At 36.8% G+C, this 20,197-nt stretch overlaps 1 protein-coding gene across 1 annotated transcript in view; it reads right to left on the bottom strand.

The window, feature by feature from the left end:
* Positions 1-2,164: 2,164 nt before the first annotated feature.
* Positions 2,165-20,197, bottom strand: part of MND1 (meiotic nuclear divisions 1) — a 138,693-nt gene continuing 120,660 nt past the window's right edge. Inside the window, exons 6-7 of the mRNA XM_069105578.1 lie at positions 11,215-11,259; positions 2,165-2,455 (exon numbers count right to left, since the gene is read on the bottom strand). Of these exons, the coding sequence (XP_068961679.1) occupies positions 2,349-2,455; positions 11,215-11,259 (152 nt within the window). The 3' untranslated portion in view covers positions 2,165-2,348. The remainder of the gene's footprint in view (positions 2,456-11,214; positions 11,260-20,197) is intronic.

Here is a 20,197-nt window from a genome sequence, read left to right as displayed (position 1 = left end):
GGCTAAATAATGTTTTTAGGTGCATTAATTTTAGAATTTAAAAGATTTGCAAAGGATATTATACACAACAGCTCCTTCCTTGAACAGGAAAGTTTCTTCTCTGGTAATATGGTGGTCTAAAGAGGATGACTTGTCTCGCTGACCTGCAGTGTGACAGGCTATTTATTCCTCTCCTACACTAAACCTCCTTTCCAAAGAGAATCATTTCCCCAGGCAACATAAACTCTTACACAACAAGTGGTGATGGACCAATCCTCTCCTACCCACCTGCAGGAAGTGATTATGGAGCCTTGGGCCACTCTGGATGGACAAAGACCAAATTCACTAGCAAACATAATGAATGTCATTTGGGTCACTTTAGATATAAGGAATATTTCTTTCAAGCTGTCAAAGAGAAAATATCTGCATTCGATTACTTAGAGGAAAAAAATGGAGGCAGTAAAGTAAATCATGTTGTAAACAGCTGTCAAGCAAATACTCCAAATAACATCTTTCATCAAGTGAGAAAAAATTACATGTGGGGTGTTTCTTTTTAACCCCCTTTTGGGGGTTTTAAAAATCCTTGAATGACAATGTCCTGACAGAGGGGTGATTGAGTCGGAGTGCAGAATGAGACCTATATTTGTTTGAACATGGCTAATGCAAGAATTTGTTTTGCTTGACTACACATTTATTTTTTACAAATTAAAAAAAAAAACAATTGCCTAATTGTGGATTGGAGTGAGGTGGAAGGAAGAAAACAACAAAGTGTTTGTTAATTGAAAAAAATTAATTTAATTTAAAAAATCCCTGAATGTCACAGCTAATAATGATGTTCAAGTGTGCTTTAAGATACATCATCACCTTTGAAGAGGCTCACAGATAAAAGGATATGGTGGGAGTAGGGAAGGAAGGGGGAGGAGGGAGTCACTCACATCTCTGGCATTTACTTGCTGGATGATCACGGGCAAGTCACATAACTTCTCTGAATAGCAATTTCCTCATCTATGAAATGAGGACAACGTATCTGATACCTATGGCACTGGGTTGTTATGAAGCTCTAATTGTATAATAGCCATAAAGCACTTCGTAATCTCTAAAGAAGTAAATGAAAAGTCATTATTGCTCCTGCCATCTCTCCCTCCCATGTTACATTAACATAAAAACTGCATAAACCCAGGCAATGTGAGATCACTTGGTCTTTGCAGCAGGAAAATTAAAGATTTAAAAAAGGGTCATCTAGGTGGCGCAGTGAATACAGCACCAGTCCTAGAGTCAGGAGGACCTAAGTTCAAATCTGACCTCAGACACTGAACACAAAACTATCTGTGTGACCTTAGGCAAGTCACTTTACCCCAATTGCCCTACCTTTCCCCCTCCAAAAAGCAAAAAGAAAAAGTTTTAAAAAGTCTACTCTGGCTATTTTGGGAATTTCAACATAACTTTAAACTGGACTCCACTGGATCTCTGTATTTCTTGTATGGGTTTCAACAATATTATTTGGGTACCATATACAGATTTCTCAGAGTCGTCAGGTGACAGTAATGTTTTTTAGGGTCTAAAATCAGACCAGGGGAAATAACAAAGAAGGTAATTATGGTTTAAAAATGTTTTTTGAGGCCTCAAATGAATTATACCTATTTTAATTTTCTTTTGGACTAGACTTATGATGTCAGAAAACAGGGAACTCCCAGTAAGGAAAATCTTTCTAGCAATACAGAATAATACCAATTTTACATGTTGCAAGGTTAGAGGCTGGCCTGAGGCATTGAAATAAAGACTTGCCTAGAGACACAGAGTCAATTAAAATGTCAGAAGGAAAATGAGCCCAGGTTTCCCAGATCCTAAGATCAGCTAATTCTTCATATACTTCATAGGATTATGTGTCTTCAGCTGGAAGGAACCTTGGGGGCCATCTAGTCCATATATTTCTATTATTTAATTTATTAATTTAATATATGAGGGAAAATATAATTATATTATCATAACCTATTAGAATAATGTCTCGAAACAAATTCAATTAACTCTGATAAGCATGTATTAACTTTACTGAAATTTTCTTATTTTATTGAATAGTGCACGGCTGAAGATACAGCAGAAACACAGAATCTTAAGACCCTCAAAGGGTACTTACTACTCCTAAGGCAGATTACTGTACTTATTTTAATTAAAAAAATGGCAGAACACAAGGACTTTATGCTTTATTGAAGGAATTCAAATAAAAAAAAATACCACAGTTGAAAGTGTACGACATATTGATAATCCTAGAAGGACAATATTAAACATGTACATATACATGTTTTATACATGTACATATACAAATTTATAATATTAAACATGTACATACAAGTAATCTAGAACAGGGTGTTTTAGTCTATGTAGTCAAAGTCTTCTGGAATTCCAAAATTTTTATCAATTTTACTTTCTTCAAATCCAAATTTCCTTTTGGCCCAAGATTTTATGGTAAATATGTTATCTATGAAAAAGAAAAGAAATATTTCAGGGTAGATGCACACTCATAATACATTTCAAAGATACTTTTCTAAATTGTCACCTATGTGCCAATATTAGTCAATAATTGTCAAATATTTTTTTTCAGTTACAAGTATGTTGTTGTTGATGAATGAAAACTTCTTGTTGTATAGATTTAAAAAAAGTATATTCTGAGAGAGTAAGAAGAAACTAACAATAAACACACAATACAAGGAGGCAACTCCTTCTGAATCTTTAAGCCATGCCTGACCTGGATAAAGGAATGGTCATTGAGACTTCCTTACTCTTGACAATGTTCTCTACCACCCCCTCCTCCTTCCTTTTTTTTTTTAAATAAGTTTTTATTGATATTTTCTGTTTCTTACGTAACTATAGTTATCATTCCCCTTCGCTCTACCAGAGAGTTAACCCAAATGATAAATAGTATTTTTAGGGAAGGGGAAAATACTACCCCAACACAACTGACTGATACATTAAAAAAGTCTGAAAACATGTATGTGCCACGGCTATGGATCTACCACCTCCATGAAAGTGTAGGTTGGAAATGTCTTCTATCTTTGAGTCATCACATATATCATTTCTTGTTGTTTAGTCTTTCAGTCATGTCTGACTCTTCATGACCCCCTTTGTGTGTGTGTATGTGGGATGTGCGGCAATTTCTTGGTAGAGATACTGAAATGGTTTGCCATTTCCCTCTCCATCTCATTTTACAGATGAGGAAAGTGAGACAAACTAAGGTAGTCGAAGGCTTTTAGAGCTAGCAGATTTGATGGCAGACAGCCATCATGTGCCATCACATCATCTGTTAAGTCCTGTTGGTATTGAGACAATAAAAGATTTATGAAGTGGGTCATCAGGTACTTCAGGAAGTTACCAGGATACATCGCTATTGCCCTCAAGCTAATAATGTAATAGGCTAGATATAGAGAAGTAAATATTAATTCCAGGAAAAAAATAATTTTAAAATTATATTGAGGAAGATGGGTCAGTGTTTGTAGCTTGACAAATGGGCTCAGTTCCTAGAGGAATGGTACTGACTTTTAGGAAAAAGAAAAAGGATGCAGTATGATGACAAGTGAAGCGAAGCATGGTGTAATTGATAGAGCATCTACCTGTGAATTGGCAAGACCTGGATTCTGATCCTGCCTCTGACATAAGCAGAATGTGTGACCCTAGGCAAGTCAATTAACCTTGTAGTGCTCCAAGTGACTCTCTAAGACCATAATTTGCAGAACAATTGTGATAACTTCTACAGCTAAAGGGAGCTACCTCACTACGTGGCTGTGTGTTCAGAGAAGTAGAAAAGATATTATTTAAAGAGTGTATGACCAAAGGGGAAGTTTGGGAGGATTGTGGGTGTGTGTGCATTTAAACTGTAAATCTCCCCACGATATAGCAGAATGGACCAATTTAATTCAAAACAGGCACTGATAAAATCTTCCCTGGATAAACTCTTTTTGCTTTTAAGACAATGTCATCCACAATCACAAGTACTAAATCATTTCTTGTCAAGTTCTCACTTTTTCTCTCCACTCTTACCCTCCTCCCCCTCCCCATCTTTTGTGAGGGCAGGGAATGTGTCAGTCATCTTTGTATCTGCCACAATACCCTGCCCATAGCATATGTTCAGAAAGTTTGATGAATAAATGAAGATGATCTTACAGTGAAGTCATTATTATTAGTGCACAAATAACACTATAATGGTTAGTTAGCTATTTGCTGCATGACTATAGTATATACAAAGTAATATATATAGGGAGAAAATGAGGAATATTGATTGAAATGGGACGATTTGTTCCTTTATTAATCAGTCAATACACATTTATTAAAGGCTTACTATCAAATGTAAAAATATATGTCAAATGTCTTGCAAACCCTAATGCATATTACATAAATATTAGCTGTAATTATTATTAGTTATTATGATGTGCCAGGTCCAATGGTAAATGCTAGGAACAAGAAGAAAATGCAAAAATAGTCACAGCCCTCAAGAAGCTCAAGGACATAGCATTGTAATGGGAATTTCAAGATCTTCCCTTCCCTTTAATAGGCCTAAGGGAATTTGAAGATCTTCCGTGCCCCCTTACAGGCTGAATGTAATCACATGAAGTCTGTGGTAGGAGGAGTTTGCCGAAGGGTGGAGCTGAGCCCACAGGAAGCTGGGAGTCAGCAGCTAGATGGTGGGAGAGAGAGGATAAGTCATGAAGACAGCTAGGCTTGTGAGTGTTTGTTTGAGAGGGAAGGCTAAAGGATGGTGTGGCGCGCTGCTGTGTTATAGTGTATTAACTTTTTTGTTGATATGATGGATTCAGTTTCCTGGTGTTGGGATTTGGGTTTTTGGTGTCTGAATAAATGTTTTGCTTCTGTCTTCTATGTGGAAAGTCTGTCATAGGTTGTGATTGAGAACTATTTTGGCATATTCATAGTTACCACCCGTGCTGTGAATATTGTATTGGCGCTACATTTGGTGACAAGGATGGGATAAAATGTATCCCACTGATTCTATGTGTCCTAGTGGAGAGAGGCCCTGGTATTCACTTAGGGACTGTATGAGAAAGTTAAAGGAGGAAGTGATGAAGATAGCTGTCATGGTTGGAGATGCAAATTCATATCATGATATCCTCTTAGTAGTTTCTCATAGAAATATCATTGTAAAGATGGCTCCTCCTGCTTACAAGCACTTAATTCTGACTCTACAAATTGGTGAAATAGGGAACCCTCTTTTGGAGGTGCTGGATAAGATTTCATAGCTAAGTGACTTAGGGAAATGGGGAAAAGATAAATTTCCTCAAGAGAGAAGAGTAAATAACCAGTGGATTCAAAGTCAAACTAGATTGACAAGAAAAGAACTGTTTACTACTCTACTGAGGGCAGGGGTAGATTTTGGAAGAATTGATGGTTTCCAACTAATGAACCATATAAAATGTACCAAGAAAGCGAGGACTGCCCCTACAGATTCTTCTTAGTCCTTGTATCTAAGTTCATCACACCTTCAGGGAGAATAGGAAATTGGCCAAGCCCCAGCTCAGATTAAAGAAATACATAGATGGGATTACAGACTCCATATCAATTTGACCATATATTAGAAAAATGGATAAATGGATCAAATACTCTAACTAGGGCATTAATAGATACTGGGGCAGAGGCCTCCCTTATATATGGAACCCTAACAAATTAAAACATGGAACTCCTCTTACCATCACAGGACTTGGGAGATGCTGAAATATCAGCCAGACAAGTCAAACTAATGATGAAAATTGGGCAATTACCTAAGAAAGAATATACCATGGTAATTGTACCTATTCCTGAATACATCATTGGGATAGATATATTGATAACTATGACTCTAAATTTACCTGAGGGGAGGTACCAATTTGCAGTAAGGAAGATAGGAATTAATACAGTTTTAGTGGGGAAAATGGACCCAATCGCTAACCTTCTGAAGTAGTTACTTTAAAGCAGCATTGTGTGCCAGGTGGGCAAGATGAAATTACCAGTACAATAAAGGAATATGTTGAGGCAGGAATGTTAGTCCTTACAACCACACAATGGAATAATCCAGTCTGGCCGGTATGAAAATCAAATGGGATGTGAAGAATGACAGTGGATTATGAACAGCTGAATAAGGTGACAGTACTGTCCAGAAATATGATGGGACTTGTTACTGAGGCATTGATTTAGCCAGTGCTTTCTTCACCATCCCAATAGACTCTAAACAATGGGACCAGTTTGCTTTCACTTGGCAGGGCAGACAATATACTTTTTACCTGCTTGCCACAAGGATATCTGTATGGTCCCACTATTTGACACAGGGTTGTGGCTGAACATTTGGATGAATCAGAGCTACCTGGTATACAGCTTACCTACTACATACATGATATTATGATACAGGAGATTATTGTGATTAAAGTGTGAGATTATAGATTAAGATGCAAGAGATTGTTCTGCAAACCCAACAAAAGACTCAGGATTTTCCTATCCCTACCAATAAGAAAGAGGCCCAAAAGTTTATAGGATTATTTGGATATTGGAGGCACTGCATTATACATCTGGGACAGATTTTGAAACTCTTATATAAAGTTAATAGAAAGAAATATGAATTTGACTGGGGACTTGAGCAGAGTAAAGTTTTTGAAGAAGCCAAGGTTGCTATACAATTGGCCTTAGATTTATGGCCTATGCAAAATGGCCTGAGGCAATTACAAATAACTGTACAGGATGAATATGCAAACTGGAGTTTTTTTATGTTAAAAACAATGAAGCGAAAATTTACCCTTAGGATTTTGGTCTAGGAAACTTTCTTCATCTGGAGTTGAATAAACCCCTTTTGAAAAGCAATTGTTAGCTGCATATTGGGCTTTGGTGGAGACTGAACAACTGACTGCCATGAAGTAATATTAAGACCTGGAACCCCTATTATGACCTGAGTACCCCAGCTTCTCAAAGAATTGGACATGCACAAGAAGCTAGCATAATTAAATGGAAATGGCATATTCAAAATAGACCTAAAATAGGAAAAAGTGGACTTTCTGCTCTACATGAATCTATAGTAAATAGGGATACTGAAGGAAATGATAATGCCCCCTGAACCAAAGCAACAGTTGGTACAGTCCCTTGGTAAAATAGAATGAAAGATATGATGGATTAACTGAAGAATAGAAGAAACATGCATGGTTTACTGATGGGACAGCAAAATATTTGGGCCATAAAAGAAAGCGGTAGCCTATAGCCCATGTACTAGGCGAACTTTGGAAAGTGCTGAACTTATGGCAGTATATCAAGCCATTTCAATAGAACAAGGAGAACAGTGTCATATATTTACTGATTCATGGGTGGTAGCTAATGGCTTAGCAACATGGTTGCCCATGTAGAAAAATTAAAATTGGGAAATTCATAGTAAACAAGTCTGGGGCAAAGAATTATGGGAAGATACATGGGACATGTCCTTGGCTATTGTCAGTTTTTCATGTAGATGCTCATGTGGCCCTCATGACATTTGAACGTGATTACAATGCACATGCTGATTGACTAGCAAAGATTGCTACTCAACATATTATCCCTACTCTGACACCAACTGATGGTCTGGTACTAGCAGAATGGGTCAATCAACCAGCTGGCCATTTAGGGGTCCAGGCCACATATTGTGGGCACAAGATCAAGGTATTAGTATCTCTCATTCATTGTTAAAACAGATAGCAGAGGAATGTCACATATGTCAACTGGAAAAGGAATGGACTGTTCCTGGGTAGTAACTGGGGAGATAGCAAGGGGAAAAGTCCCAGCCCAAATTTGGCAAATAGATTATATTGGCCCCTTACACCAAGATAAAGGAAGCAAATTTATATGTACTTGTGTTGACACCTATTCAGGTATACTACTGACTTGTCCTTATAAGAATGAGACCCAGAAAAAAAACCCTGTAAACTCTAGGTCTTGTAAGTCTACATTATGGAACCCCAATGCAGATTCAAAGTGACAATGGGTCATATTTCAAAGGTAAATGAAAAGAGATATTGCATATTAAACAATATAGTCACAGCAGAGGGCAAACAAACACAAGCCTAGCTGTCTCCTTGGCTATGTCCTTTCTCTCCCACTGTATAGTTGTGACAGCTAGGCTCATGAATGTTTGTTTGTGGTAAGGTTAAAGGATGGTGTGGCTCCCTGCTGTGTTATGGTGTACTGATTTTTTTGTTGCTATGATGGATTTGGTTTCCTGGTGTTGAGATTTGGCTTTCTGGTGTCTGAATAAATGTTTTGCTTCTGTCTTCTGTATGAAGAGTCTGTTATATTTTGTAATTGAGAACTATATTGGCATATTCATAGTCACCATCAGTGCTGTGAATACTGTGTTGGTGCTACATTGGTGACAAAGGTGGGATTCAGTAATTTGTCCTTTCAAAAGCAGCATCTGAACCCAAGTTTTCCTGATTTAGAGGATGGCCCTCTATCCACTACATAAACCTATCTCTCTACTTGGCTTTGAATAATTTTGTAATAAATTATTCTTGTCTCACTGATTATTTAAATAGTTTAGGGGTAGTAAAATGTTAGTTTTCCTTGCTAAATGTTAATTGCAAAAAGAATGTTCTAAGAAATATTTTATGACATAAAACATATAAGCTAATTGCTTGAGGTATTTCTAAATGTATTTATAGTTTTAGGCAACCTAATATAATGTCTCACTTAACAATATCTGTGATACTGAATTCTGAAGTTAAGTCAATATCTTTGGGACATTTTTAGTAAAAAGAAAGAGAAATTCCATCTAATACCTATATGATCAAGGGTTTTTAATTTTGGTAATATTCCATAAGTAATATTTAATTTAAAAAGGCCAAGTTTGTGTTGATTGTACTTTGCATTCTCTCATCTTTGTATCTTTGGGAATTTTTTTGTAGCACATGTTTATGTTGGGAGGATCAAGTTGTAACCACAAAATAGAAATACTTTCTTTTTTTTTTAGCAGGTGCTGCTGCAGATTTAAAAATATCTTCCATCCCTGATTTGAAATATTCTAGGCTCTTTACCAATATAAATATGTTGGAGGTAAAATAAAAGAGAAAGAATTAAGCACCATTTCTCCAAACACAATTCTGAAAGTCACCACTAAAGTGAAATTATTGAATTAAGAAACACTTAAGTGCCTACTATGTACTAGGTGTTGTTAGTCATTATATGAGGGGAAAGACAAAACCGAAATAGTCCTTGCCCTGAAGGAGCTTACAGTGTGGGGAAGGGGAGGAGAATGCAGGATAAATATAAGATAGTTTAGGGTAAGAGGACATTAGCAGTTGGGGGGAAGGAAAGATTTCATATAGAGGGTAGTGCTTCAGCTGAGTCATGAAGAAAGTAAAGGATACTAGAAATGCGGGAATGTATTTTTATAGGATCATTAAGCATTAACTGAATGCTTACTATCAACATAACTTGTACTGTAAGAATTATTGGAGAAATTGTTTTCTATTTGTGATACAGATGTGAAAAATGCCAAGTTTTCCCTCCTAGTTAAAAAAAATAAATTTATTAATTTTTTTTAAATATGTGATTGACTATATACTCCCTAGATGGCATAGGGGATGGAGCACTGGGCTGGACACAAGGAAGACACATCTTCCTAAGTTCAAATCTGACCTCAGACTCTTACTAGCTGTGTGATCCTGGGCAAATCACTTAACCTTCTTTGCCTCTGTTTCTTCATCTGTAAAATGAACTGGAGAAGGAAATGGCAAAGCATTCCACTATCTTTGCCAAGAAAACCCCAAATGGGGTCATGAAGAATTGAATACAACTAAAAAATGTCTCAACAACAACATATGCTCCCTAAATCTGGAGTCCAAGGACCTGAGTTAGAATCCTGGAAATCTTTCCCCTTCTCCTGGCCTCTCTAAAATGAATAGGTTGAATTAAATGGTCTCCAGGCCCTCCCAACACCAGATCCTATTATGTAATCCTTTTTCTTTATCATTCTCTAGATTTTTTATGTATGTGTACTTCATATTTTATTCAACTGATACAAAAAAAGGTGCCCCAAAGGACTAAGATGTTAACCTTGCCAATAACAGAAAGGATTTTTGTCAGTACTATTTATTATAAGTATTAGTAGATGTCATTAATAATTACAGTAATATTTAGACAACAAATGATCTTCAAATTACTTCTGTGGAGGCAGAGTAATGAGTTATCTCTACCAGGCCCAGGTGGGGAGTCAGGAGGCCTGGCAATGATGCTCTATGTATCTAAACTGCACTCTCTCACAGAAAGAGAGGAAAAATTGTGTGTGTGTGTGTGTACACAAATACATATGATTCTTCAACAAGACACCAATCATTAGTAATACCAACAGATTTTATAATTAAACACTGGAAAAATGTGAGGGTTAAAATTTTCTGATTACTTTTAGCAATGTTAATTAGGCTTCTACATATTTAATGATATTTTGTAATATTTATCTATAGAATTCAAGGTCTTTTGAAACATATCTAATTGAATCCTCATCTTTTGAAAATATATCAAATACAAACTGGATAAATTAAATTTGTTTTGCAAATGGTGAAACTAAGGTAGAAAAAATATTAGTGAACAAAGGGATAAGGAGGAACAAGATCAGGGCTCTAAATGCTACAAAAATCATCAAGGCAAGTCTTGCTTTGGACAAATTCAATATGTAAAAATATTTAGAGAATCTTATATCTGAAAGGGTTCATGAATTTCAAGCTGGAAGGGGCCTTAAAGGTCATCTAGTTCAATCCCTTCATTTTTTGATGAGGAAACTGACACCAAGAGTGGTTATTATTTGTCCGCTGTCACATTGGTACTAACTAGCAGAGCTGGACTTAAACCCAGGTCTCCTAACTCCAAAACGAGAATTCTTTCCATTTCCTCAAATCTATACCTTGATTTTACACAGAAGAAACTGAGGTCCAAAGAAATAAAGTAATCTTTCCAAGGTCACAGAGATTTAGTGGAAGCATACCTAAAAAAACAGATTTTGAAGTGATTACTTGGTTTACAAAATTATATGTATTTTTTGGATTCCCAATAAGCTTCCTTAGAATTACCTCACTGTATATATTTTAAGCAATGCTTGAATTTACAAAATCCAATCAACACCTAAGTTTTCAGGGCTGTAGCTCCTATAAGAACAAGGCACACACATATCTCTGATGTCCTAACAGTTATGGCACAACAAGTTTATTTTAGAATATGTGAAATGGAGCCAGGGTTGTGTAGAGTACATACCAGTCCATCTGTTAGCAGCATCCTTGGCTACTTTAGTTGCTTGCCCTAAAAATTTTTTAAAAGAAAGAAAAAAATCTTAATTTTTATATACAACCTCATATATTTCACATTTACAAAAGGTTAAATAATAGAAGGACTGACATAAAAGATTCAAATATAGTAAGAAACTGACCTTCAGAAACTTAGAAAGAAAGAAGACAACTTAAGAAAGAAGATGATCTCATTTGTTTTTAGAAAACGTCTCATTTTATCATGGCAAACTAAACTGGAGCACCAGAATAATTATTCACCCATGGAATGTCACTGGAAACACTCACTTAATCTACAAACCTCTTTCCTCTGGTTCCCTGAAAATGGGTTTGTAAACTCTCATCACCATAAAGCTTTCCTTGGTCCAGTTTTAAAAAGCTGTATTCCTCAGACACCTGTATTGAACCTGGCTCAATAAAATTCAGCTCCAGAATAAGTATCAAATTAACCAGTGGGACCAATTATTTTATATTTGGTGTCTTGAAAATATAGCTGATACAGGACTACTGCTGGGAGAATATGTGACATTCTCTCCCAGAGGGAGGTATGTTTGCTATAGCTTTTCCCCTGAAAGAACCCCAATGTTGGGATTTTTTTTAATCTTTGTCATTTTTTATTGTGTTAAGGATGACTATTTGAAAAGTTTTAAGTCAGTTTGAACCATATTTGTTGGATAGACTTCAAATTATAAAAAAAGAAATCCAAGATGCATAAAATATTTGTTGAAAACAGTAATATGGAGGCGGAGCCAAGATGGCGGAGTAGATGCACGACCCTCCGACCCTCCCGCGGCTCCAGCTTTCACCCTCCCCAATCCATGTAAAAAGGGGACTCTAAACAAACTTTGGAGCTGCAGAACCCACAAAATGACACAGAGAAGCTAACCTCCTGCTGGGAACAGCCCGGCAGGCGGTCAGAAATCGGCCAGCGCAAGGCTCTGGGAGTCGAGCCCAGCCCCACGCCAAGGCTTTAGCCCCAGGGCGGGCCTGACCAGCCGCCAGCCAGAGGGACTCCAGATCAGCAGCAGCTGTGGCCGTTTCCAGATTTATCAATACATAGATGCGAAGGACAAGTTCTAATAAGGAATAATAGCGGGCAACAGCGCGGTGGCCTGCGCGGGAAGGTGCGGGGGGCGCAGGCCGGGAAGGGACTTGATCAACTCAGAGGGCAAGTCTTCCCACCAACCACAAGGTCCACTACCAGGCCTATCACCAAAGGGCTGGGACTGGAAAGAGCAAGGTAAGAAGCAAATACAGGGGCCCCTATACTGGACAGCAAACACTTTTGGGGCTACCACTTCATAGCCCAGAAATCTTTTTTTTTTTTTAAAAAGCCCCTTTCAGGACCTCCAAAGACAAGGATGGCAGAGTGAACCCCACTTGCTCCAAACCCCCCCTCTGACCCTGAAAATATAGTAACTCTTGCCCCAGGGCAAAACCCTCTACAGTAAAGGCTTGGGGTCCTAGAGGAAGGGCGTGGCTAGGACACTGCCTCAAAATGGGTAGAAAGCAGACTACAAAGACAAAGACTCTAGAGTCCTACTATCCTCAGAGGGAGACACTGTGGACTCCACACCCACAGCTGAGACTTCAACAGGGAATGGATCCCAAGCACAGAAGGCTCTCCTAGATGAGATCAAAAGGAACTTTGAAAGCAAAATGAGAGAGATAGAAGACAAAATGAATAATTCTCTCAAAATCAAAATAGCAGAATTCGAAAAACATTATGAGGAAAACATCTCTCTAAAAAGAAAAGTGTATGATATGGAAAAGGAGCTTCAAAAATTAACCAAGGAAAATGATTTGCTAAAAACCAGAATTAAACAAATGGAAACAAATAACTCTATGAGGAACCAAGAATTAGCCAAGCAAAACAACAAAAATGAAAAATTAGAAAAAGAGGTAAAATACCTCAAAGAAAAAATAACTGACTGGAAAACAGATCCAGGAGAGATAATCTGAGAATCATAGGCCTACCAGAAAATTATGATGAAAAAATGAGCCTGGACAACATTCTCCAAGAGCTCGTTAAGGAAAACTGCCCTGAGATACTAGAACCTGAGGGGAAAATAGAAATCAACAGAATCCACCGGACACCTGCTATAAGAGATCCCAAACTGAAAAATCCTCGAAATGTTGTGGCCAAACTCCAGAACCACCAGATAAAAGAGAAAATACTTCAAGCGGCCAGAAAGAAAAAATTCAAATATCGAGGGTCCACAGTGAGGATTGCACAGGATTTGTCAGCCTTCACACTGAAAGATCGGAGGCAGTGGAATACAATTTTTAGGAAGGCAAAACAGCTCGGATTACAACCAAGGATCACATACCCAGCGAGACTGAGCATATTCTTCCAGGCAAAGAGATGGTCATTCAATGATATAACAGAGTTCCAGACCTTCTTGATAAAAAAGCCAGAACTCAATGGAAAATTCAACCTCCAATTACGAGAAGCAACAGTGATTTAGAAAGGTAAACAAGGAGAACACACATTATTTTAGAGGGAAAGAGGGGAGGGAGAGGAGCTTCGCATGAGATCTGTTCCTGTCATTCTTGATGCAAAGAAAAAATAGCATACCTCATTAAGTATAACAATATGCTACAGGCAGTAGGAGGGGGAAAGGGTTACAAAAGGGGGGTGGGAGTGATTTGTAGGGAGGGAAGTAGTAAGGGGAAAAGGGGAGGAAAAGGGAAGGGGGCCGAAAAGGGAACACTGAGGGAAGCGGTGGTCAAAAGGAAAACTATTAAGGGGGAAGGGAGAAGGGAGGGAAAATACGAACATTAACAGGGGCAGGAATAGGATGAGGGGAAAGAAACAGATAACAATCATAACTGTAAATGTGAATGGAATGAACTCTCCTATAAAACGGAAACAGATAGCAGAATGGATTAGAAATCATAATCCTACAATATGCTGTTTACAAGAAACACATTTGAAACAGAGGGATACACACAAGGTAAAGGTAAAAGGTTGGAGTAAAATATATCATGCCTCAGCTAAAGTAAAAAAAGCAGGGGTAGTAATCCTTATCTCAGATAAAGCAAATGCAAAAATTGACCTAATTAAAAGAGATAAGGAAGGAAACTATATCCTGTTAAAAGGCACCATCGAGAATGAAGCAATATCACTACTTAACATATATGCACCAAGTGGTGTAGCATCCAAATTCCTAGAGGTGAAGGTAAAGGAATTAGAGGAAGAAATAGATAGCAAAACTATACTAGTGGGAGACCTTAATCTCCCCCTATCTGAACTTGATAAATCCAACCTCAAAATAAACAAGAAAGAAGTTAAGGAGGTGAACAGGATTTTAGAGAGGATAGGTATGATAGATCTCTGGAGAAAACTGAATGGGGATAAAAAGGAATATACTTTCTTCTCAGCAGTTCATGGCACATATTCAAAAACTGACCATGTTCTAGGGCATAAAAACCTCACAATTCTATGCAGTAAGGCAGAAATATTAAACGCATCATTCTCAGATCATGATGCAATAAAAATTATATGCAATAAAGGGCCAGGGAAAGACAGACTAAAAACTAACTGGAAATTAAACAATTTGATCCTAAAGAATGAGTGGGTCAAACAAGAAATTATAGAAACAATCAGTAATTTCATTCAAGAGAATGATAATAATGAGACAACATACCAAAATCTGTGGGATGCATTAAAGGCAGTTCTTAGGGGAAGTTTTATATCCCTGAGTGCATACATGATTAAATTAGAGAAAAGGGAGCTCAACGAATTGGGCATGCAATTAAAAAACCTAGAAAAAGAACAAATTCAAAATCCCCAATTAAATACTAAACTAGAAATATTGAAGACTAAAGGAGAGATTAATAAAATCGAAATTAAGAAAACTATTGAACTAATAAATAAAACCAAGAGCTGGTTTTATGAAAAAACCAACAAAATTGATAGACCCTTAGTCAATGTGATAAAAAAAAAGAAAGAAGAAAAACAAATTATGAGTATCAAAAATGAAAAGGGTGAATCTACCTCCAATGAAGAGGAAATCAAAACAATAATTAGGAATTATTTTTCCCAATTTTATGCACATAAATTTGACAATCTTAGGGAAATGGATGAATATTTAGAAACATACAAGTTGCCCAGATTAACTGAAGAGAAAGTAAATTACTTAAATAATCCCATCTCAGAAAAAGAAATTGAACAAGCCATCAGTCACCTCCCTAGGAAAAAATCTCCAGGGCCACATGGATTCACTAGTGAATTCTATCAAACATTTAAAGAACAATTGATTCCAATACTCTACAAATTATTTGGGAAAATTAGTGAAGAAGGAGTCCTACCAAATTCTTTTTATGACACAAATATGGTACTGATACCTAAATCAGGAAGAGATAAAACAGAGAAAGAAATTTATAGACCAATCTCCCTCATGAATATAGATGCAAAATTTCTAAATAAAATACTAGCCAAAAGACTACAGCAACTTATCTCAAGAATAATACACTTTGATCAGGTAGGATTTATTCCAGGAATGCAAGGATGGTTTAATATTAGGAAAACCATCAGTATAATTGATCATATCAACAATAAAACTAGCAGAAACCACATTATCATCTCAATAGATGCAGAAAAGGCTTTTGACAAAATACAACATCCATTCCTATTAAAAACATTAGAAAGCATAGGAATAAATGGAGCCTTCCTTAAAATAATAGGTAGCATCTATTTAAAGCCATCAGCAAGTATTATATGCAATGGGGAGAAGCTAGAAGCATTTCCCATAAGATCAGGGGTGAAACAAGGGTGTCCACTATCACCCCTCTTATTCAATCTGGTACTAGAAATGTTAGCAGTAGCAATTCGAGAAGAAAAAGAAATCAAAGGAATCAAGTTAGGCAAAGAAGAGACCAAGCTATCACTCTTTGCAGATGATATGATGATATACTTAGAGAATCCTAGAGAATCAAGTAAAAAACTGCTTGAGACAATAAATAAATTTGGCAAAGTTGCAGGATATAAAATAAACCCACATAAATCCTCGGCATTCCTATATATTTCCAATGAAACTCAACAGCAAGAAGTAGAAAGAGAAATCCCATTTAAAGTTACTGTAGACATTATAAAATATTTGGGAATCTACCTGCCAAAACAAACCCAGGACCTGTATGATCATAACTACAAAACACTTTTCACACAAATAAAGTCAGATCTAACTAATTGGAAAAATATCAATTGCTCATGCCTGGGTCGAGCTAACATAATAAAAATGACAATTTTACCTAAATTAAATTATATATTTAGTGCCATACCAATTAATTTACCAAAAAACTACTTTATAGAGTTAGAAAAAATAGTAACAAAATTCATCTGGAAGAATAAACGGTCCAGAATATCAAGGGAATTAATGAAAAAAAAAAATGCTAGGGAAGGTGGACTAGCTTTACCAGATTTCAATCTGTACTATAAAGTAGCAGTCATCAAAACTACTTGGTACTGGCTTAGGAATAGAGGAGTGGATCAATGGAATAGATTAGGCACACGAGATTCAGAAGTCAACGACTACAGTAATGTATTGTTTGATAAACCCCTAGACCCTGGTTTTTGGGATAAGAACTCACTATTTGACAAAAACTGCTGGGAAAATTGGAATATAGTATGGCAGAAACTGGACATAGACCATTATCTAACACCATATACCAAAATCAAGTCTAAATGGGTTCATGATCTAGGTATAAAGGTTGATACTGTAAGTAGTCTGCTAAAACAAGGAATAGTTTACCTATCAGACTTGTGGAGAGGGAATGACTTTATGACAAAACAGGAATTAGAGAACATTATAAAATGTAAAATGGATAATTTTGACTACATGAAATTGAAAAGTTTCTGTACAAATAAAGCCAATGTAACCAAGATTAGGAGGGAGGTGGGAAATTGGGAAAGAATCTTTACAACCTATGTTTCTGACAAAGGACTCATCTCTAAAATATACAGAGAACTGAGTCAAATTTATAAGAATACAAGTCATTCCCCAATTGATAAATGGTCAAAGGATATGAACAGGCACTTTTCAGAGAAAGAAATTAAAGCTATCTATAAGCACATGAAGAAATGCTCTAATTCACTATTGATTAGAGAAATGCAAATCAAAACAACTCTGAGGTACCACATCTCACCAATTAGATTGGCTAAGATGACAAAACAGGAAAATGACAAATGCTGGAGAGGATGTGGGCAAACTGGAACAATAATGCATTGTTGGTGGAGTTGTGAACTGATCCAGCCTTTCTGGAAAGCAATCTGGAACTATGCCCAAAGGGCTATAAATACTTTCATACCCTTTGATCCAGCAATACCACTCCTAGGGTTATATCCCAAAGAGATCATAGAAATGGGAGAAAGACCCATATGTACAAAAATGTTTATAGCAGCTCTTTTTGTTGTGGCAAAGAATTGGAAATTAAGGGGGTGTCCATCAATTGGGGAATGGCTGAACAAGTTGTGGTATATGCATGTTATGGAATATTATTGCGCTATAAGAAATGGGGAGCAGGCGGTCTTCATATTTACCTGGAGAGGCTTAAAAGAACTGATGCTGAGTGAGAAGAGTAGAACCAGGAGGAATTTGTACACAATTACAGACACAACGTATGTGTGATGACCAACTTTGATAGACTGGACTCTTCTCAACAATGCAGGGATATAAGTCAATCCCAAAAGACGCATGATGGAGAGAAAAACGTGCATCCAGAGAAAGAACTAGAAAGAACTAAATTTATATCTAGGTGGAAGCAAAATACCTGATCTTTTTCGTTCTCTTATTTGATTTTATGTCCTCTTTATCATTTTTCATTCCAGCTGGTATAATCCATCCTTATAACCTGACCATTGTATAATGTGAAAGTATTTACAGATCCTATACTTGATTATAAGACGCCATGGGGGGGAGGGGAAGGAGGGGGACAAAATGTGAAATTCAAGGAATTGTGGAATTGAATCCTGTAAACTAAAAGGAAACAAACAAATTAATAAATTAAAAATTGAATAAAAAAAAAAGAAAACAGTAATATCCCAATCCATCAAGCATTTATTAAATGCCTTATACATGCACGGCATAATGCTAAAGAATGGGGATTGGCTTAATTAAAACACAATTCATTTGCAAGCCATAGAGGGAGTCCCTGAAGATACATCATCAATACTTCAAGGTTAAACTATTTTTTTCCCCATTTTTCAAATGCTTTATTAACTTCTGACTTACATCATTCATTTCCACCAAATTCTGAGTTACAAATTTTCTCCCCATTTTCCCCCTACCCAACACCCCAAAATAGAAGCCCCACAAGATATCCCCTCCTCCAATCTGCTCTCTCCCATATTTTCTCCCAAACCCCTTTTGACTTTTCCAGTAGGGCATGGTGGATCTCTATGCCCCAGTGCCTGTATGGTAGATCTCTATGCCCCAGTGCCTATATATCTTATTTCCCAATTACATGTAAAATAGTATTAATAATACACACACACACACACACACACACATATATATATTTAAACATTTGATTTTAAAACTTTAAATTAAAGATTCATTCCCTTCCTCCATGTCACCCACCCTTACTGGGAAGATAAGCAGTTCAGTATAGGTTGTACTTGTGTAGCTAATGCAAAACAATAACATAATAGATATATTGTAAAAGACTGACTATATTTTCCTCCCTCCTATCCCACCTCCCACTTGTTCTGTTCTCTACTTTGATCCTGTCCCTTTTTAAAAGTGGATGCTTCCAACTTCCAACCCCCAGGCTGCCCTCCCTTCCATTATCCCCCCTCTGATCCCCTTTCCCCCTACTCCCCTGTAGGGTGAGATACCCTATGTAGAGTGTATTTCATTCCCTCCCCAAGACAAATTCAATGAGAATAAGGTTGACCCATTCCCTTTTGCCTTCCTATTCTTCCCCTCCATTGTAACCATTTTCCCTTGCCTCTTCTTTATGAGATAGTTTACTCCATTCTGTCTCTCCCCATCTCCTCTCATTATATTCCTCTCTCCCCTCTTAATTTCACCTTTTAAGTATCATCCCTTCCTATTAAATTGGTCCTGTGCCCTCTATCTATGTATACCTATAAACATATATACACATATTTACATATGTATTCATATGCCCATATACCCTCATATATAAACATATATATATATATATATATATATATATTTCTATTCCTTCAACTATTTTCATACTGACAAAAGTTTCATTAGTTACAATTATTGTTTTTCCATGTAGGAATGTTAATAGTTCAACTTTTATAAGTTCCCTTATGATTTCTTTTCCCTGTTTACCTTCTCATGCTTCTCTTGCTTCTTGTATCTGAATGTCAAATTTTCTATTCAACTCTGGTTTTTTCATCAAGAATGCTTGAAAGTCCTCTATTCCACTGAATGACCATATTTTCCTTTGAAACATGATACTCAGTTTTGCTGGGTAGGTGACTCTTGGTTTTAATCCCAGCTCCTTTGACCTCTGGAATATCATATTCCAAGCCCTTTGATCCCTCAGTGTAGAAGCTGCCAGATCCTAGATTATCCTGATTGTGTTTCAAAACAGTATTCAAATTATTTCTTCCTGGCTGCTTGTAATATTCTTTCCTTAATCTGGGAATTCCGGAACCTGGCTATAATATTCCTAGGAATTTTCTTTTTGGGATCCTTTTCAGGAGGTGATCGGTGGATTCTTTCAACCTCTATTTTGCCCTCTGGTTCTAAAACATCAGGGCAGTTTTCTTTGAGAACTTCCTGGAGGATGATTTCTAGGTTCTTACTTTGATCATGGCTTTCAGGTAGTCCAATAATTTTTAAATTATCTCTCCTGGACCTATTTTCCAGGTCAGTGGTTTTTCCCATGAGATATTTCACATTGCCTTCTATTCTTTCATTTGTTTGGATCTGTTTAACAGCATCTTGATTTCTCATAGTCATTAGCTTCCATTT

Source organism: Petaurus breviceps, unplaced genomic scaffold (genome assembly GCF_028583685.1).
Source record: "Petaurus breviceps papuanus isolate PSGF00001 unplaced genomic scaffold, PetGlider_PUasm1.0 76, whole genome shotgun sequence".
Taxonomy (NCBI): domain Eukaryota; kingdom Metazoa; phylum Chordata; class Mammalia; order Diprotodontia; family Petauridae; genus Petaurus; species Petaurus breviceps.
The sequence above is the reverse complement of the archived record's forward strand: the minus strand, read 5'-3'. Positions and strand labels throughout refer to the sequence as shown.